Consider the following 16,737-nt stretch of genomic DNA (forward strand, 5'->3'; position numbering starts at 1 on the left):
CACAGCACGGCACAGCACAGCTGGGCACAGGCACGGGCCTGGCACGACCTCGGCAGCAGCTGCAGCGTTCCAGGAGGATCAGGGAGGAAAGCAGCGGGGCAGGAGGGAAGCGCCCGCCGAGCTGCTCACCGTCCAGTTGGCGCGGATGCGGTACATGTCCTGGTGCGCCGTCTCCTCCAGGATCCACACCGCCTGGGCGGCGCCCACCCAGGCGCTGGTGTTGAAGCAGCTGGTGGACATGGACAGGAAGCTGTCGGCGAAGCAGGGCTTGACGCGGCCGTTGAGCTGCGGCCGTTGAGCGGGGTGGGGGTGGGGAGGCGGCAGCGCGCGAGTGAGGCCGGGGACAAGGGAGGGGCAGAGGGGGCGGGGGGAGGGGCAGAGAGGGGGCGGCGTGTGGTGTGCGCCACGAGACGTGCTGCCGTGGTCGGCCTGCCGTGGCGGCAGCGCAGCGGCGGCGGCGGCGGGCAGCTCCAAGCAAGTGCTGCCGCCGGCCAGGGGTGCTGGCTATGCACAGCGCAGCAAATCATAGCACAGCAAATCACAGCACAGCACAGCGCAGCGTAGCGCAGCATAGCGCAGGCACAGCCACAGCACAGCACAGCGCAGCGCGGCACAGCGCGGCACGTGCCTGCAATGTGATGGAGTCTAGCATGTCTCGGTCCTCGCCCCACCGCTGGACGGGGTCTGCCCACCAGGTTGACTTGGCGCCGTCATTCGTGTAGGGGATGAGGGAGAGGGCGTCGGCGCCGCTGCAGGCAGGGGGTGGGTGGGTGGGGGAGCGCAGGCGGGGGCAGGTGGTAGGGCAGGGTTTGGTGAGGGGGTGGCTACCCCAAGTATGGAAGGGGCCAGGTGGCGTGTGGAAGGTGCGGGGGAAGTTGCAGGGGCAGCCAGGGAGAAGCTGCGGGGAGCGGGGAGGGGGCGGTGCACGTGAGGCGCGGGCGGGGCGGGCGGCCACTCACTCGCACAGGTTGCCAGACAGGTAGCCTGCGGCAGGGAGGCGGCAGGGCAGGGGAACCGGTGAGGGCGGCCCTCCGGGGGTGGGCGCACGCAGCTGCGGCGAGCAAGCAGGGGGAGGGGCGGCGGCGGGGCACAAGCAGGAGCACAAGCATGCCTTCCGATCAGTCCGGGGCCCCCAAAGAGGCGACGACTCACCGCCTGCGGCCAGGCAGGGGCTCTTGCCCACAGCCAGCTGTATGTAGAACAGGCCGTGAGGGCCGGCTGCGGCGCCGCCTGCGGCGGGCGGGCGCGCGGCGGCGGCGGCGGGCGGTCAGGCCGGCTGGGGGCGGAGCGGGCTTGCGGAGGCGGGCGCAGGCAGGGGGGCTGCTTGGGCCCTGCGTGTTCGTCAGACGGGGCAGGGAGGGTGGATGTGCCTGGCAGGCAGAGGGCTGGCACACCCTGTGGCTGCCGGAACGGGCGGCAGCTGGCACTGCGAGGGTTACCGTCGCACGCACGCAGCCGTCGGTGCAGCGCGCAATGCACCCCCGGGAATCGCTATGTGGTGCAACTCACCTAGGGCGCACAGCAGCAGGGCCAGGGCGGGCAGGGCGGAGCCCCGCAGGGCTGGGGCGGGCGCCATGGGTGGGTATCACACCGGACAAGGCGCGACTGGGTCCAACACTGGAGGTGCCGTTCAAGATGAGAGATAGGAGCCCAGATGCGCTCAAGTAGAACAAAAGAGGGGGCGCTTCGCCACAGCTTCCGACTCCAGCGCACAGCCCGTGCAGTTTCCTTGGGCTTCGTGGGTTGGGCCTCAGAGCATCTGCTGGGATGTGCTGAAGCTGGGGCGCAGCTCCGTCCGGAGAGTGTGCCCGACGGCTGGCTGACAGCCCGCAGATGCCAGGTAGTACCCTGCTGCTGCCGTGCCCAGCCACGCCGCCAACCCCCCTCCCCTGCACCCTACAGGGCCATGGCCCCAAACAGGTGCCGAGCCGTCTTGGTGCCGCGAGCGGCAGCACTAGCAGGCAGAGAACTGCAGCGGAATGGAGGAGCAGGATAGGCGGCTGGTGACCAGCGGCAGCCGGCGGGACGCTCGCGAGCCGCCGTCCTCCGTGTTCGCTGGCCACACCCGTCCAGCCACCCGGTTTCCTTCCAGCGTGCCTCCGCAACTGCAAGCTGCAGTATGCATGTTGATCATGCTGATCCTGCAGGACCCCCAGGGTGAGACTTCCCCCTCCCGCCTCCCCTCATCAGCTGTGCGGCCGCGAGGCAGGAGCGATGGCAGGCAAATAATGGCCGGAGTGCAGGCGGTGGCTGGTAGAACGGCAGAATCACTGCCAGGCAGGCACCAGGGGAGGAATAACCCCACCGAACTCGTCGCAAGCTGCCCCGCCGCGCCGGCGGCGGCGTCACGCTGGGTGCGCTGGGATCGGCAAGCGCGCCAAAACTTGATTTGGCGGCGTTTCCAACATTTGCTCTCGCAGCAGCATCCAGAGGAGCCCTCCCGCGCGCTCAATGCTGGGCTGTTTAGCAGCCCTGTTGCGGCAGGGCGGCCATGCAGCAACAGCATGTGGGGCCCTGGGGCTGCTGCGGGGCACTGCTGCGTCGCAGATGCTTGAACAGAGCGGCAGGCAGCTGCTGCGCCGCGGCATGTCTTCGGTTGCCGCCCCCACCAATCCCGACTTGATTCGGAATTTCGCTATCATCGGTGCGCCCCTGCGGCTGTATGCAACCTATAGAACGAATGTTGCAGCTAGGACACGCCGCCGAGGCGGTTGGCGTTGGGCCGCCGCCGCCGCCACCGCCGCCGCCGCTCCTCCTTCTGCCGCTCTTCACACAGGGCCCCCTCTCATGTCCGTCCCTCTCTGGCCTGGCCTGCCTGCAGCCCACGTGGACCACGGCAAGACCACGCTGATGGACCGGCTGCTTACCTTCTGCGGTGCCACGCTCAGGTGTGTGTTGTCGGCACGTCGCCGCCGCCGCCCGCACACACACCACAGTCATTTGCCACCACCACCACCACCACCGCCGGCCGCTCGTGCGCCACAGTCGCACACCCAAAGCCTCCCCCACCCTACCCTCTCGCCCTCGCTGCAGCGAGGACCGGGTGATGGACAGCAACCAGTTTGAGCGGGAGCGGGGCATCACCATCGCTTCCAAGTACACATCCTTCCAGGTGGGAGGGAGGGCAGAGGGCGCGGGGTGGGTGGGCGCCCCGCTGGGTGTGCAGGGTATGGGGCTCCAGCTTACGCAGGCAGCGGCAGCGGGAGGGGGCCCGGCCCCGACGGCGCCTGGATGCTGGCCGGCCCTGTCCCACATGCCTGGCCGGTCCACCCCACCCCACTCCCGCCCGCAGTTCCAGGGGCACACCTTCAATGCGGTGGACACCCCCGGCCACGCCGACTTTGGCGGGGAGGTGGAGCGGTGAGGGGCGGCAGCGTGTGTGTGTGCGCACGCTTGTGTGCGTTTGCGCGTGCGTGTTCATGTGTATGTGTATGTGTGTGTGTGGCGCGGATGGTGGCGGCCGGCGGTTTGGGGTGCAGGCCTGCTGCCGGCTGCAAACCGCCAACCACACGCGCCCGCACACCGCACCCGCCCGCCCGCCCCGCAGTGTGCTGGGCATGGTGGATGGCGCGGTGCTGCTGGTGGATGCAAACGAGGGGCCCCTCAGCCAGACCAAGTTTGTCGTGGAGAAGGCGCTGCGGCGGGGGCTGCGGTGGGCTGGGAGCTCTGGCGGGGTACCCTGGGTTACGGGGCTGTGTCCTTCTTGGCTGCTGCCGTTGCGCGGTGGAGGCAGAGGCGGCAAGGGGCGAGCCTCGGGCAGGGGCTGCCAGGCGGTGGCGGCGGCGGCGTTTTTGTGTTGATCGAGGTCCAGCCGTGCGTCCCTTGGTGGTGCGCCCCAGCATGGCGGGCCCCCCATCGCCGACTCGGTTCACCTTAGTCACTCCCTTTGCTGCCCTCCTCCCCCTGCCTCCCACCCACCTGCCCCCCGCAGGCCCGTGGTGGTCCTCAACAAGGTCGACCGCCCCGGAGCCACGGAGCAGCGGTGCGGGGAGGTGGAGTCGTGTGAGCGCCTGCTGCCTGCTCCCCTGCCTGCCTGCCTCTGCTTGCCTGCCTGCCTGCTCGCCGGCATGCATGCCTGCATGCTTCGCTTGCGTACCCGCCTTCCTGCATACCTGCCCGTCCGCCTGCTGCATGCCGTGCTTGTGGGGGACGGTGCGCATGGTTTCGGCACTCCGATGGGAACCCCGAGCTGCCGCAGGCCCCGTTCCTCCGCTGCCTCTGCCCTTCCCAGGTCCCGCCCCTCCCTCCCTCGCTGCTGCTCTCAGCCTGCCGCCGCTCCTCTCCGGCCACCCACCCCCGTCGCCCTCCCTCGCCCCCGCCCCTCCTGCAGCCGTGTTTGATGTGTTTGCGCACCTGGGCGCTTGCAACGACCAGCTCGACTTTCCTGTGCTATATGCCTCGGCCAGGGAGGTGCGCCTGCTTGGGGTGTGGTGTGGTGTGGTGTGGCAGGGGGCAGCGCAGGGCGGGGTGGGTGGGTGGGAGGCACGCCTGCTCGGGGGGCCTGCGCGATGGGCCGGGTGGTGGCGGCACACGCAGCAGGTGGTCTGTCCCATACCGTCCCTCGCTTGTGGCACAGTGCCCGACTGTGGCGTGGCATGTCCAGCTGGCTGCACCAGCCTCTTGCCCCGCCTTCACCCCCCCCGCGCCTGCTGGTGCTCCGCAGGGCTGGGCCAGCCCCACGCTTCCGCCGGGCGGCCAGGCGCCCGCAGGCGCCTCCATGGCCCCGCTGCTGGAGGCGCTGCTAGCGCACGTGCCGCCGCCGCCGTCGGCCAACCTGCAGGGTGAGTGTGCTGTGCTCCTTGCCTCAGGTCGGCACCTGGCCGGCGGCTCATCGCCAGCAAGCCCCTGCGCCGCACCGTCCGGCGCCGCCGACCGTCCTGCTTGTACCGCCCTTGGTACCACCGCAGATCCCTTCAGCTTCCTGGTGGTCATGACCGAGCGGCATTCATTTTTAGGGAAGATCGTGACGGGGCGCGTGCACAGCGGCACCGTGGCACTGGGCGACCGCGTGAAGGTCCTGTGGCGTGATGGTGAGCGCAGAGGGCTGCAGCGCAGCGCGCTGTTTGCAGCCGTGGGTGCTGGCGACGGTGGTGCCTCTCTGCGTTGCTTCACACAAGCATGTTGTGGAGCAGCACGGCAGCGGCGGTTGCGAGGGTTTTGGGTATAGGGTGTGCTTGCTGCGGGCCAGAAGCGGTGCCCCTGCATTCCCCCCTGCATGGGTTGCCCCTCGGGACATAGGCATGTCATTGCTACCCGTTGCGCTCAACCCGCAGGCGGCCAGGACGAGGGCTTCAAGGTGACTCGCATCATGAAGCGCAGCGGCACGGGCACAGGTGGGGCACGCAGCGCGGGCGGCAGCGCTGGCGGGAGCGCTTGCAGCGTCTCACGCGTGCCACCCTGCTCGGCGCCTGGCTGGCTGCTGGCTGCTGGGCGCCAGCTGCCGCTGCAGCTGCAGGCTGTTCTGCCCGCTGTGCCTGCCGCCAGCCCAGCCTGCTTCACATCGCTGCTGGCACTCTGCTCCTACCGCTGCAGTGGAGCTAGAGGGGGCGGTGGCAGGAGACATCGTTTCTGTAGCCGGCGTGGCAGCGGCAGGCATTGCAGACACCATAGGGGCGCCCGAGCTGCAGCAGGCGCTGCCGCCAGGTGCGAGGGGTTGGGGTGTGGGCAGGTAGGGCGGGCCGGCCAGGCTGCTGCTGGCGCTGGCGCCACTCCTGCTGGCGGCATTGTGGACGTGCTGCTGGCGTGCTGCATTGCTGCTGCCCTTGCCGGCCTCTGCGCTGCCTGCACTCCATTCCCGTAGAGCTGTTGCGTGTGCTTTCGACGCGCGGCGTGTTGAGATATCGTGTTGACGCGGGACCTTGAATGTTTTGCCTTGCACACCACGCTCCCCCATGGGCCCCAGCACTCGCGTTGATGTGCGTGCCTGCCTGCCTGTGCCTGCCTGCCTGTGCCTGCCTGCCTGCCTGCCTGCAGGCCAGATCGACCCCCCCACCCTCAGCATGGTGTTCAGCCCCAACACCTCGCCGCTGGCGGGGCGCGAGGGCAGCCAGCTGACTGGGTCCAAGATCGGGGAGCGGCTGCAGGTGCGGGGCGGCGAGGAGACGCAGCCGCCGGCGGGCGCTAGGGAGTTGAGGCTGGATAGCAGGCCGCACTGGCGGGCAGGGTAATGCATCGGGGCTGCTGCTGCCGCCCACTGTTCGGCCGGCTGAAACCTATCTTGCCGGCCACCTGCACACACATACACACATTCCACACATGCCACCGACGTACCGCCACCCCACCCCCTCCACTACACTAACCCCGCAGGCCGAGGCGGAGACGAACGTTTCTCTGCGGGTGGTGCCCGTGGAGGGCAGCGGCGGGGAGAGCTTCGAGGTGCAGGCACGAGGAGAGCTGCAGCTGGGGCTGCTCATAGGTGCGCCAGACGGTCCAGACGGCGGCGTGTGTGTGTGTGTGTGTGTGTGTTGCGGCAGCTGGGAAGGCCCGCTGCGGGTGCGGCGTCGCTGGATGGTCTGCGCATGCCCCGCCTCCCGCCGCTGCTCTTCCACCTCCCAACCCCACACGCCCGCACCCACGTCCACACACACATGCAGAGAACATGCGGCGCGAAGGCTTCGAGCTGTCTGTGTCGCCGCCGCGGGTGGTGCTGCGGCACGAGGAGGGTGAGCGAGGAGGCACCCCCCTGGCTGCCTGGCTGGCCTGGTGATGCGGCCGGCTGCCGCAGTTCCTGCCCGACGGGGGTGCCTGCTGGGCTCCCGGCACACCCCACGCCTGCCCTGCTGCCCCCGACCCCAGAGGGGCACCCCGCCCACCACACACACACACACACACAGCACACACACTGCACCACCTCTTCTTGTTCTCGGACCCGGCGCCTCCCCACCACCACACCTTCCCTGTCCCCACGCCTCCCCGCCCCGCCCCTGCCGCAGGCCAGCGGCTGGAGCCTCTTGAGGAGGTGGTGTGCGAGGTGGAGGACGCGCATGCAGGGGAGGTGATAGAGGCTTTGACGCTTCGCAAGGGAGAGGTGAGGGGCGGTTGCCGAGCTGGGGTGCGTGGGTGTGGGTGTGGGTGGTGTGGGTTTAGGTTTGAATATGGTTGTGGGTGTGGGTGTGGGTGTGAGGGTAGGAGTGGGTGTAGGTGTGGGTGCTGTAGCTGGATATACGTCGGATGTCGATTGAGGCGGCGCTGCTGCCCCCTGTGCCCGCCTGGCATCCTGCCGCCGCCACACACCACACCACACCACACCACACCGCAGCTGCTGGAGATGCTGCCTTTGGAGCGGGAGGGCAAGCAGCGGCTGGCGTTTGAGGCGCCCTCCCGCGGCCTCATCGGCTTCCGCTCCGCCTTTGCCGCGATCACGCGCGGCACCGGCGCCCTGCACCGCGCCTTTGCACGGTGAGCATGCCTTTGAGAGGCGGATGGGTGGCTGGTGGCCAGATGGCTGTGTGGCTGGGTGGCTGGGTGGATAGGTTGACGGGTGGGTGGATTGGCAGGGCAGGTCAGGTCAGGTGGGGGCAAGGCGGAGGCGGCCGTGTGGGGTTGCCAGCTCAGCCCTGCTGCTGACTGCTCCGTTGGTTTCACCCCTGCCCATACTGCACCGCTGCCGTCACGCCATGCGCTGCGAGCCTCGCCCTCCCACGCCGCACCTCCTCGCCTCCCGTCCCCCGCCCTGCAGGTATGGTCCATACCGCGGCGGGCTGGACCGTGTGCGCAAGGGCGCCCTCATCTCCGTCGCAGGTGGGCGGGCTGGACTAGTGTTGGAGGGCAGCGTGCCGCCTTCCCTCCCCATCTAACCAATGCCTGCGCCGCATACGCCGCGCGGCCCCGCCCGCCAGCTGGGATACCAGGGGAGGGCACGGCGCCGGCAGGCCTCCCGCGCCTGGTGCCCGCCGGCCCAAACCCACGCCCCCGGCGCCCTCTCCCTCAGGGAGGCTCCCCACCGCACCCCGCATGTGCTGCCACTCCCTCTGCCGCCACCGCAGGCGGCCGCACCACAACGCATGCGCTGGGGGGGCTGGAGCCGCGGGGCGTGTTGTTTGTGGAGGCGACGGCAGAGGTGTACGAGGGCATGATTGTGGGGGAGCACAGCAGGTGGGGCACGGCGTGGGTGCCGTGCAGGCCTGCGCGTGGCTCGGGAGGGGGTGGGGGGGTGGGGGGGGGGTCTGCCATGGCATGTGTGTCGGTGCAGGTCCGCTGGTCTGCCCCACTCCACTGTTGACCCCTCGCGACCCGCCCCCACACAACAACACAAAAACATGAAACCACTGTGCATCCTCGCATCTGCCCCACCCTGCGGCCACCATTGAAGGCTTGGGCGTGCCCCCCGCTGCCCCTCACAACCCTTAACCCTACATACACGCAGGGACAGCGACCTGGAGGTGAACCCTGTGAGGGAGAAGAAGATGACTAATGTGCGCAACACGGGCAGCGAGGAGCGGGTGGTGCTGAGCCCGCCGCGCGCGCTGACGCTCGAGGACGCCATCGGGTGGGCGCCGGGGTGGCGGTGTGGATGATGGTGGTGGCAGTGGTAGTTGCGAGGGTGTGGGGGTAACGATGCGCAGTGTTTTTCTGTGGGTCCCGCCAGCCTGTGGTGGCTGAATGGCGGCGCGCCGTGAGTAGGCCATGGCGGGCGGTGCATGGGGTGTGATGCGGGTGTGGTGGGTGTGCGGGACCCCACACTCCCCGCCACCCTGGCTACCTGCAGCTACGTGGCGGCTGACGAGCTCATAGAGGTGACCCCCAGCCGCCTGCGCCTGCGCAAGCGCACGCTGGAGTCGGGCATGCGGCGGCAGCAGCGGCGCAAGGAGGAGGCGATGGCGGCGTAGCGCCGGCAGCATACACATGATACCGCGCCGACGGCGTCGCGGCCGGCGCGGTGGCAGTGGCACCAGTAGCAGCGGCAGGTGCAGCAGCACAGGGAAGAACGGCTTGTGACGCAGCGTCGGCGCAGCGGCAGCGATGGTTGCAGCAGCTGCAGCAGCAGGACGCTGGCAGCCGTGCAGCGGTGAAGTGTTGTCACCGGGTGACTACCCCCGACCATTTCCTTCCCCCAATATATTTTCTTGCCCTCTTTGTTCTGCCGGAGTCCCCACGGCAGCCTTGTGATGTCATCAGTCACATGCCAGATCGACACCAGGGTCAGTAGGTGGCAGCGGGGGCCAGGGCATGCCCGTCCTCCTCGGCCATAGCATACAGTCCCCCTGCCGCCGCCGTTGCGCCCGCCGCAAACTGCGGCCGCCGAGCGCCACCAAAGGCATACGAGGCGGCGCGGCGGGGCGCCGGCCGCCGCCGCTGCGGCTCCAGCGCCGACAGCAGCTGGGACCTGCGGCTGGGCCCACGGTGGGGGCAAGCGGCCTTGGGCACCGGCGCAGTGTCGCACAAGCGGCCCGCTGCTGCTGCTGCACCGTGCACCCGCCGGTACCCCACGCTCGCCACCAGTTCAGCCCGGTGCCGGAAGGCCGGGAGGGCCAAGGCTGCATTGCATGCCCCCTCTCTCACCTGATGCGCTCAGGGCAGGCCAGCAACGCCTTCCCTTGGGCCAGAGCGCCCATGAAGCTTGCCACTCGCCGGGTGTAGCCGCCGCTTTCCATCCTGCCGCCGCTCCTCCTCGGCGCCGCCACCAGCCCCTCCTCTGCCTCCTTCTCCTGCTCCCCCTCCTCCCCTGCCCCGCCGTCCACACCCTCCTCCTCAGCCTGCCGCTGCTGCTGCTGCTGCTGCTGCAGGCGCTGCCGGTGGCGGGCTGTGGTTGACCAGCGCAACGGGAAGGCCAGCACGCAGAGCGCGGAGCCCAGGATGGTCCCAGCCATGACCCACTCCTGCGGTACGGTGGTGTGCGGTACAAGTGAGGAACGGCACAGCGGCGCGGCACAGATGAAAGTGAAGCATGGATAAGGGCGGGGCGAACCGTGGTGGTGGTGTGACGCTGTTGGTGCTGGGTTAGCCGGCCCCGGCTGATCGCGAGCAGCACGGTGCGAGGCAGGCAGGGCCCAACCCGTCCCAGGGCAGGCGGGCAGCGGTCCATCCTGCTGCAGGTTGGTGGGCCGCCCCCCTCCCCCCCCCCTCCCCCCCCCCACCCTACCGCTCACCGATGCGTCGTAGTTTCTGGAGGCGGTGTGGAGGGCGCCGGCGATGTAGGGCCTGCACCAGGCGGCAGCAGCATCAGCAGCGGCGGCATGGTCAATCAGCATGGTCAGCAGCAGCGTGCCGCATGCCTCGCCGCCCCCCAACCGGCACATAGCACCAGGCAGCCTCCCCAATGAACCCGGCCTTCCTCACCCCACAAAGGCGCCGATGTTGGCCACCATGTTGACGAGGGGCAGGCCCAGCAGCCGCTCCTGCAACAACAGGAGAAGTAGAGAAGTATATAACACGGAGAGGGGAAAGGATCGGCCTTGACCAGCGGTGCAGCAGCCGCAGGCACACACTCATCCCTCCCTCCTCACCTCTGCCGTCATCAGGCTGGTGATCCAGGTGATGTCGGGGCCCTTCGCCCCCATGGAGCCCATGCCCGCCAGCGTCAGCACCACCATGGCGGCAGCCTGCAGATCGGATCGGTGTGCAGAAGTCGAGAAAGCGTGTGACGGGGAGTGTGCGATGCAGGCCGGTGTGCAGAGGTTGAACAGGGGTGGGACAGGGAGGGCTGGGAGGCCGGGTGCCGGAGGAAGGAGGGGCCGCTGCGGGCCGAGCGACCAGCAGCCACACTGTCACGACCGGGCCATCTCCCTCCTCCTGCCTGCAGGCAGTGGTGCCTCTCCGCCTCCCCACCACCACAAGCACACGTGCGCCCACACGCACACCTCCCTCCCCCTCCTCACACCCACCCACACTCTGCCCACCCTGTTGCTGGAGCCTGTGACTGCGGGCAGTGCCGCCATGAAGGCGCCGCCCACCACCCACGGCACGGCGATGTGGAACCGCCACTCCTCGGTGTACTGCAGGGAGCGGGAGCAGAGCAAGCGGAGGCATGCCGCGGCGGTCGATGATGAGGAGGCAAGGCAGCGGCACGACAACGCCGACGGCGATGCCACCCCCCTTCAGGAGGAAGGGCACATGGGGGCAGAGCGGGGAGCGGCGCGCTACCGGCACCGCCGCTGCCCAGCCAGGCAGGCACGCAGCGGCTCCAGCGGCAAGCGGTCCGTAATGTACTGCTGTACTTCCCGTTCGCCAGCCCGGCCCACCTGCGAGTGGAAAGCGTTGAGCAGGTGGAAGGCGGCGGCGGCGGCAAAGGGCACCGCACTCAGAAGGGTCACCTCTACCGTGGATGTGGTCTGCGTGTGTGGGGGGTGGGGGGTTGGGGATATGGGAGGGGAGGAGCAGCGCAAGGTGAAACAGGCCAGGCCAGCGCAAGAGCGGCAAGGGACAGCAGGCAGGGCAAACGCCCGGCGGGCAAACTGGGCCGCCGTGCCGCGCCCCCCGCCCCCCCCCGCCCGCCCGAATGCTGGCCCCAGCTTCGCCCCGTCCCCCTCACCTGGTTCAGCATGGTCTGTATTATGAGCGGTACAAAGTACTGCAGGCCGTTCGTCGCGATGCCGTGCAGCATGCGCCAGGTGCCGCCGCACCACGCCACGGGGCACCGCAGCGCCACACGCAGCGAGGCCCAGTCCTCACTGAGCTTGCGCCTGGGCTGGTGGTGCTGCTCCTCGCAACCCTCCTCCTCGCCTTCTCCTCCCGGCTGCTGCTGCTGGCCGTGCAGCTGAGAGGGCTGCTCTCCGCCGCCCGGCCTCGGAGCGAGCTCGAGCTGCCCAGGCCGCTCAGTGCTGCCATACAGGCCGCCTCCGAGAGATGCCTTGCTGCCGCTGCCGTTGCTGCCCCCCTGCTGCTCCTGATGAAGCTGCTGCTGCCTGGCAAACAGTCTGCTGGCCGCGACCTCGTCCAGCTGCCGTTGCCGCCGCATCTCGCCCCGCAGCGCCGCCTTTTCTTGCGGGGACAGGAAGCGAGTGGCGGCGATGCTGTCGGGCAGCAGGAACCTGTGGCCGGTGCAGAGGTGCGACATAGGGAGGTCTGCCAGTGGTCGTCCAAAGGGAAGGCAGCAGGGCGTGCCCCAAGGCTGTGTGACGCGTGCGGCAGCTGGCCATCCAGTAAGCCGAGCAACAGGAAGCAAGCGGCACAGCCCAGGTGGGTAGCCCAGCACACCAGATGGCGAAGCCCAGCGGCACCGAGAGGATGCCCTCGAGCAGGAACAGCCAGCGCCAGCCCGCCAGCCCGCCGGCGCCCTGCACGGCTCAGCAACGGCATGCGGCGGCAGGTTGGCGGCAGCTCGCTTGGTCGTGCATGCCCGTCGCGGCAGCGCCCACCCCCGCTGCAGCAGCAGAAGGCGGCAGGGGTGGCATGCCCACTGCCCAGGCGGGCAGCGGCCGCAGGCGGCACCAGTAGCAGCTGCAGCAGGCGCCGGCGGGCGGCCTTCAAACAACCCTAAACCCCATGCGAGCTGACTGCAAACTCACGTCCAGGGCAAGGAAGCCGACGGCCAGCGGGGCCCCGATCACCTGCACCCAGGCAGGCAGGCAGGCAGGCGGGCAGGCAGGCGGGGGGTCGGGCAGGCAGGCAGGCAGCCGGCCTGTAGGGCACACATGACAATGAACAAGGGCCGAATGCACGCAACGCATCCCCTCTCAACCGCCACACGTGTACACAGCCGCCGCAGCAGCCGCCACCACCAGCACCACCACCAGCACCACCACCGCCATAGGGCACCCACCTGCGCCACTGAGAGGCCGGCCATGACGATGGTCATGGGGACGGTGAGGCGGGCGCGCGGGTAGAAGAAGCTGACATAGCACCACATGCCAGGCATCGCGCCGGCCTGCAAAAGCCGCCGCGCAGTCCGTTGGGGTGGCATGGGGCAGGGCAGGCATGCGGCAGGCCACGCCAGGCCTCGACCTGGGCCGGGCGCAACCCATCTGGCACGGCTGCGGCTCCGGCCGTAACGCAGGGCGCAGCGTGCGCAGCGGGCGCGGAGGGCGTGCCTCGGCCACCCCCAGCAGCGTGCGCAGGGTGAGGAAGGCGGCGGTGGAGTTGATGGCGGCGAAGCAGGCGGCCACCAGGCCCCAGGCGACGCAGATGGAGGCCAGCCAGCGGCGGCCGCCCACACGGGACAGCGCCATGTTGGCCGGGATCTGCATGGTGGCATAGGTCGCGAAGAACAGGCCTGCGCCCAGGCCGTAGGTGGCGGTGGACAGCCCCAAGTCTTCGTTCATGGAGGCTGGAGGGGGAGGGGATGGCGGGCAGGCAGCGGGGAGGGTGAGGCAGCATGCCGTCGGCGGCAGCAGGGAGGCGTTTGGGGAGCACGGTGAGGGCGCCTGCCACGCCCGCTGCAAGCTTAGGGGGGTCGCGGCCTAGGGAGGAGGCTGCAGCACTGAGGCTGCGCCCACGGCGCAGGCAAAGCGGACACAGCGGAGGGCCGCACCGCTGGCAAAGCTCAGGTTGGCACGATCGATGTAGCCTGCGGGGAATCGGCACAGGCATGGGAAGAGTGACGCCCCTGTCAGAGAGGTGTCAAGCAGAATGCTCTGGATAGGCTTCCAGGCCTGTGGCAGCCTCGGTGCTGCACAGATTGCGGCGCTGTTTTTCGCTGATGCATCGCTAGGCTACCATCTATCATCTGCAAGAGCGCCAGCCCGGGAAGGGCCTCCAGCAGCGAAGCAGCATGCGATGGGCCCCCTACCTGTTGCGTGAAACTGCTGCCCAGCAGTTTCAAATGCACGCATAAGGCAACGCCCAGCAGTTTCAAATGTACGCATAAGGCAATGCGTACATCCGTTTTGGATGGTTGCCGGGCGGCTGGGGGGCGAAAATGGCTTCCCAGGCGATGTCTGCTGCGTGTGCTGCGCCCCAACCGCTGCCAGCGGCGAGCGGTTTTGAGGGGCCCCGCGCTTCCAACATGACACATTTACCCTACTGAAACAGTTTAGAAGGGCAGAAGCGCGAAGCATGCGCGTTTCCGGTGGTATCAAGCCTATCCAGAGCATTCTGCTTGACACCACTCGGTGAGGCGCTAACAGACAAGAGTTTGTGGGGCAGCTCACTGCCAGACGCGACTGGAACACCCGCTATGACTTTCCAAGGGAAGGGGGCACACGTGATCAAGGGGCATCGCAGGTGTTCAGACCACGTCCCACCTGCCCCTCCCTGCCTTGCCGGATACGAACCCACCACAACGTGATGGGGGACGTGGGGATCCTTAGCAGCATATGCTGCATAGGCCAAGGCCGATGGGCATCGATGCTGGTACACACACGTGGGCTCCCGGCGGCCTACATCCAACCCACCACGCTCACAGAACATGGACATGGTCGACATCAAGGGAAGGATGCGCCAGTTGAGCTTGCGCTCCGCCGACGCCAGGAGCTGCTCCAGAGGTGCTCCTACAGTTTTCGATGGCTGGGCAGCCTCGGCCCCGCCTTCCTGCTCCAGTTCCTTCATGCTGAGCCAAATATTTATGAAGCAGCGGGCTTGCCAGAAATGGTTAGGGCGATGGTACCGGAGCCCCCCTGATGCCATTTGGCATGCACCGCCGCCCCCGCCAAGTGGCGTCTCAGCGCAACAGACACAAGGGGTGTGGCGCCAGCACATCCACCTGCTCCATGTGATTGCTCCAGGAGGCGTGTCTATTCGCTCTCTCTTTCAAGACGGGCTCAGGGACACCTGAAAGGCCTCTGAGCCAATGGACATGCCCTCTGGGCCATCGCGCCAAAAGCCGGTCGTCGGCCCGTGTTTCGCTGTGCTGCTGCCCACTCAGCGGCTGCTGCATGTCGCATAGAGGCTGTTTCAGCGCCGCAGCATCGAGCGCTGCAGTGGCTGCTGGCGGCATAGGGCGGGAGGCGCCGCCGCCGCCTGCCAGCAAGCGTGCGCAGGGAGGATGGAATGTGCTTATGAGCAAGCAGTGTGGTGCGATTTGTTTTCCCCACACGTCCATAAAGTTGACAGGGACCTCTGGCCCGGCAGACACACAAGCTTGGACAGGGGTCCCAGCTGGTTGCCGCGAGCGGTGCGCCTGCGCCAGCGGCGGCGCTCCAAAAATGAGATGCTGGGGCTGTGTCTGGCGGCGTAGCTGCCCCTGCTTTCCTGCAGACGATGCCTGCTGCCAACGCAGTGGGATTTCAGGCCAGCCGGTCCCCGTTGCTCCATGGCGTGCGCCAGGAGGAATGGGTTGCGGCGCGGGGGCACGTGTGCAAGCATGGTGCCACCCCACCCAATATTGAGCACTGCAACCCTGACCATACAGTCACCCACGCCCGTCGTTGTGTTCCCAGGCAGTTCAGGCTGCCTCCTGCTCTGAGAAAGGGTTCCAATGCTGCCGCCGCGGCGGGCCGAACTCGCGTCTGAGCGGCGCCCGTGGCGCATGACCGTGCAAGCGTCAGACAACCCATTATTAGCGGCTGCAGGCCTTAAATAAACTGTTGCTGCTGTACCTAAGTGTCTCACAGTCTAACATTCTCACAAGGGCGGGCAGGAGAGGCTCCCCAGCTGGGCGCCGCGGTTGCCGCTCCTGCCCGCCTGGCGGCACCCAGAGGCTTCCGCCGCGCGGCGCTGGCCTTCCCCAATAGGGATATTAGTATTTGCGATTATTTCATAGGGGCGGGAGTGCTGACAAGCGAGAGAGGCGACCAGGGCCATCGCCATGGAGCTCGCTCAGCTGGCCCAAACAGCTCCTGATGGGTTGGATTTGGGCTTAGCCAAACTCAGGTGGAGTCCCATGCGGTATTTCACATCGCGCATGAGGATGCGCTGGCGCCACACCCCCCTGCCCTTGGGTTGCTGGCGCCGGCGACGCCTAGCCGCAGCTAGGGCCTGCCCGCGTCTGATGCATCCTGCCGGGAAGAGGATTTGCAGGGCCCTGCCGCGCGAGTGAAGGTGCCGAGATGCTGAGCGAGGACTGGAATGATGGAAGGCTGTGCCCCGGGCAGGGCCGCCACCAGCGAAGGGACACAAGGCCGCCGGCATGCTTGCTTGCCCCATCTGGTGATGCCCACGAACGCGGGGCCCCTGCAGACTGTCTTGTTCGCTCTCCCTCGCCCATCTCCTGTCCAAAGCAGCTGTGGATGGGGCCGCCGCCTGGCTGTGGCAGCAGGGGGCTGGCTGGTTTTGACCGAGGCGGGAGGAGGGTGCGGCGCTGCGCGCTGCCCTGCTGCAGCAAGGGCTGGCAGCGTGGCCGGGCATCCTAAACAGCACCGCACCTCTCTTCTACCTCTGCCTTGCTATTCTGGACCCGAGCAGCAGCCCTTCCACCACTGCCACACTCCCCCACGACCGTGCCGCCGACCGGGTACGCCCGGCGCTCCAGTGACCTCCCACGGCGGCAGGGGACCGAGGGCGCCCTGCCCTCCGCGTTTCTTGCCCCATGACGACCCTGTAATGAAGCAGGGAGGTGTTCACGGCGTTGTCCGTACATCGCCGCGGCCTCGGTCGGGCTGCCTGCGAAGCTGGGGTGGCTGATGAGCCTTGAGAGAAGGCCACCCTAGGAATCTCCCCCACGTGTATCTTCCCCATTATTCCCTTGCCTGCGCGTTGCCTGGCGCCTGCAGGCAACCCCTCGCCGTTTGGAGGGGGGGCGCGCAGGAGGTCAGCCCCGCCCCGCCCTGCTTCTGCCCGCCCGGTCCCATCCAGGAGGCAGGATGAACAGGATGCAGGAGCAGCGCAGCCAGAAGCCGCCCAAGGAGGCATACGATGTGAGTGTCAGCTGATGCCGATTGCCATCGCTCTCCCGGGCCCGCTCCCTGCCTCCCGACCCGCCCC

General features: G+C 68.3%; 3 protein-coding genes across 3 annotated transcripts in view; 1 reads left to right on the forward strand and 2 right to left on the reverse strand.

Annotated features, from left to right (window-relative positions):
- Window positions 1-1,576, reverse strand: part of CHLNCDRAFT_141309 (hypothetical protein) — a gene marked incomplete at both ends in the record, with an annotated part of 3,842 nt that extends 2,266 nt beyond the window's left edge. The window contains 5 exons of the mRNA XM_005843211.1: window positions 155-285; window positions 584-749; window positions 960-984; window positions 1,153-1,230; window positions 1,510-1,576. Coding sequence (XP_005843273.1) covers window positions 155-285; window positions 584-749; window positions 960-984; window positions 1,153-1,230; window positions 1,510-1,576 — 467 coding nt within the window. The remainder of the gene's footprint in view (window positions 1-154; window positions 286-583; window positions 750-959; window positions 985-1,152; window positions 1,231-1,509) is intronic.
- A 1,010-nt stretch (window positions 1,577-2,586) lies between these two features.
- On the forward strand, window positions 2,587-8,828 carry CHLNCDRAFT_141310 (hypothetical protein; the record flags this gene model as incomplete). The annotated part of the gene is made up of 20 exons (XM_005843164.1): window positions 2,587-2,644; window positions 2,822-2,888; window positions 3,034-3,112; window positions 3,293-3,360; window positions 3,548-3,652; window positions 3,932-4,002; window positions 4,331-4,410; window positions 4,664-4,781; window positions 4,908-5,030; window positions 5,274-5,333; window positions 5,533-5,643; window positions 5,974-6,083; window positions 6,307-6,415; window positions 6,594-6,662; window positions 6,933-7,027; window positions 7,259-7,398; window positions 7,679-7,740; window positions 7,986-8,094; window positions 8,366-8,488; window positions 8,708-8,828. The coding sequence occupies 20 exons, from the start codon at window positions 2,587-2,589 to the stop codon at window positions 8,826-8,828; spliced, it is 1,878 nt and encodes a 625-aa protein (XP_005843226.1).
- A 313-nt stretch (window positions 8,829-9,141) lies between these two features.
- On the reverse strand, window positions 9,142-14,424 carry CHLNCDRAFT_141311 (hypothetical protein; the record flags this gene model as incomplete). The annotated part of the gene is made up of 14 exons (XM_005843212.1): window positions 9,142-9,325; window positions 9,502-9,818; window positions 10,089-10,140; window positions 10,279-10,337; window positions 10,446-10,541; window positions 10,839-10,934; window positions 11,181-11,270; window positions 11,471-11,969; window positions 12,136-12,215; window positions 12,447-12,488; window positions 12,701-12,805; window positions 12,978-13,204; window positions 13,409-13,444; window positions 14,280-14,424. The coding sequence occupies 14 exons, from the start codon at window positions 14,422-14,424 to the stop codon at window positions 9,142-9,144; spliced, it is 2,028 nt and encodes a 675-aa protein (XP_005843274.1).
- Between the last annotated feature and the right edge of the window lie 2,313 nt (window positions 14,425-16,737).

This window comes from Chlorella variabilis (assembly GCF_000147415.1).
Source record: "Chlorella variabilis unplaced genomic scaffold CHLNCscaffold_33, whole genome shotgun sequence".
Classification (NCBI taxonomy): Eukaryota; Viridiplantae; Chlorophyta; class Trebouxiophyceae; order Chlorellales; family Chlorellaceae; genus Chlorella; species Chlorella variabilis.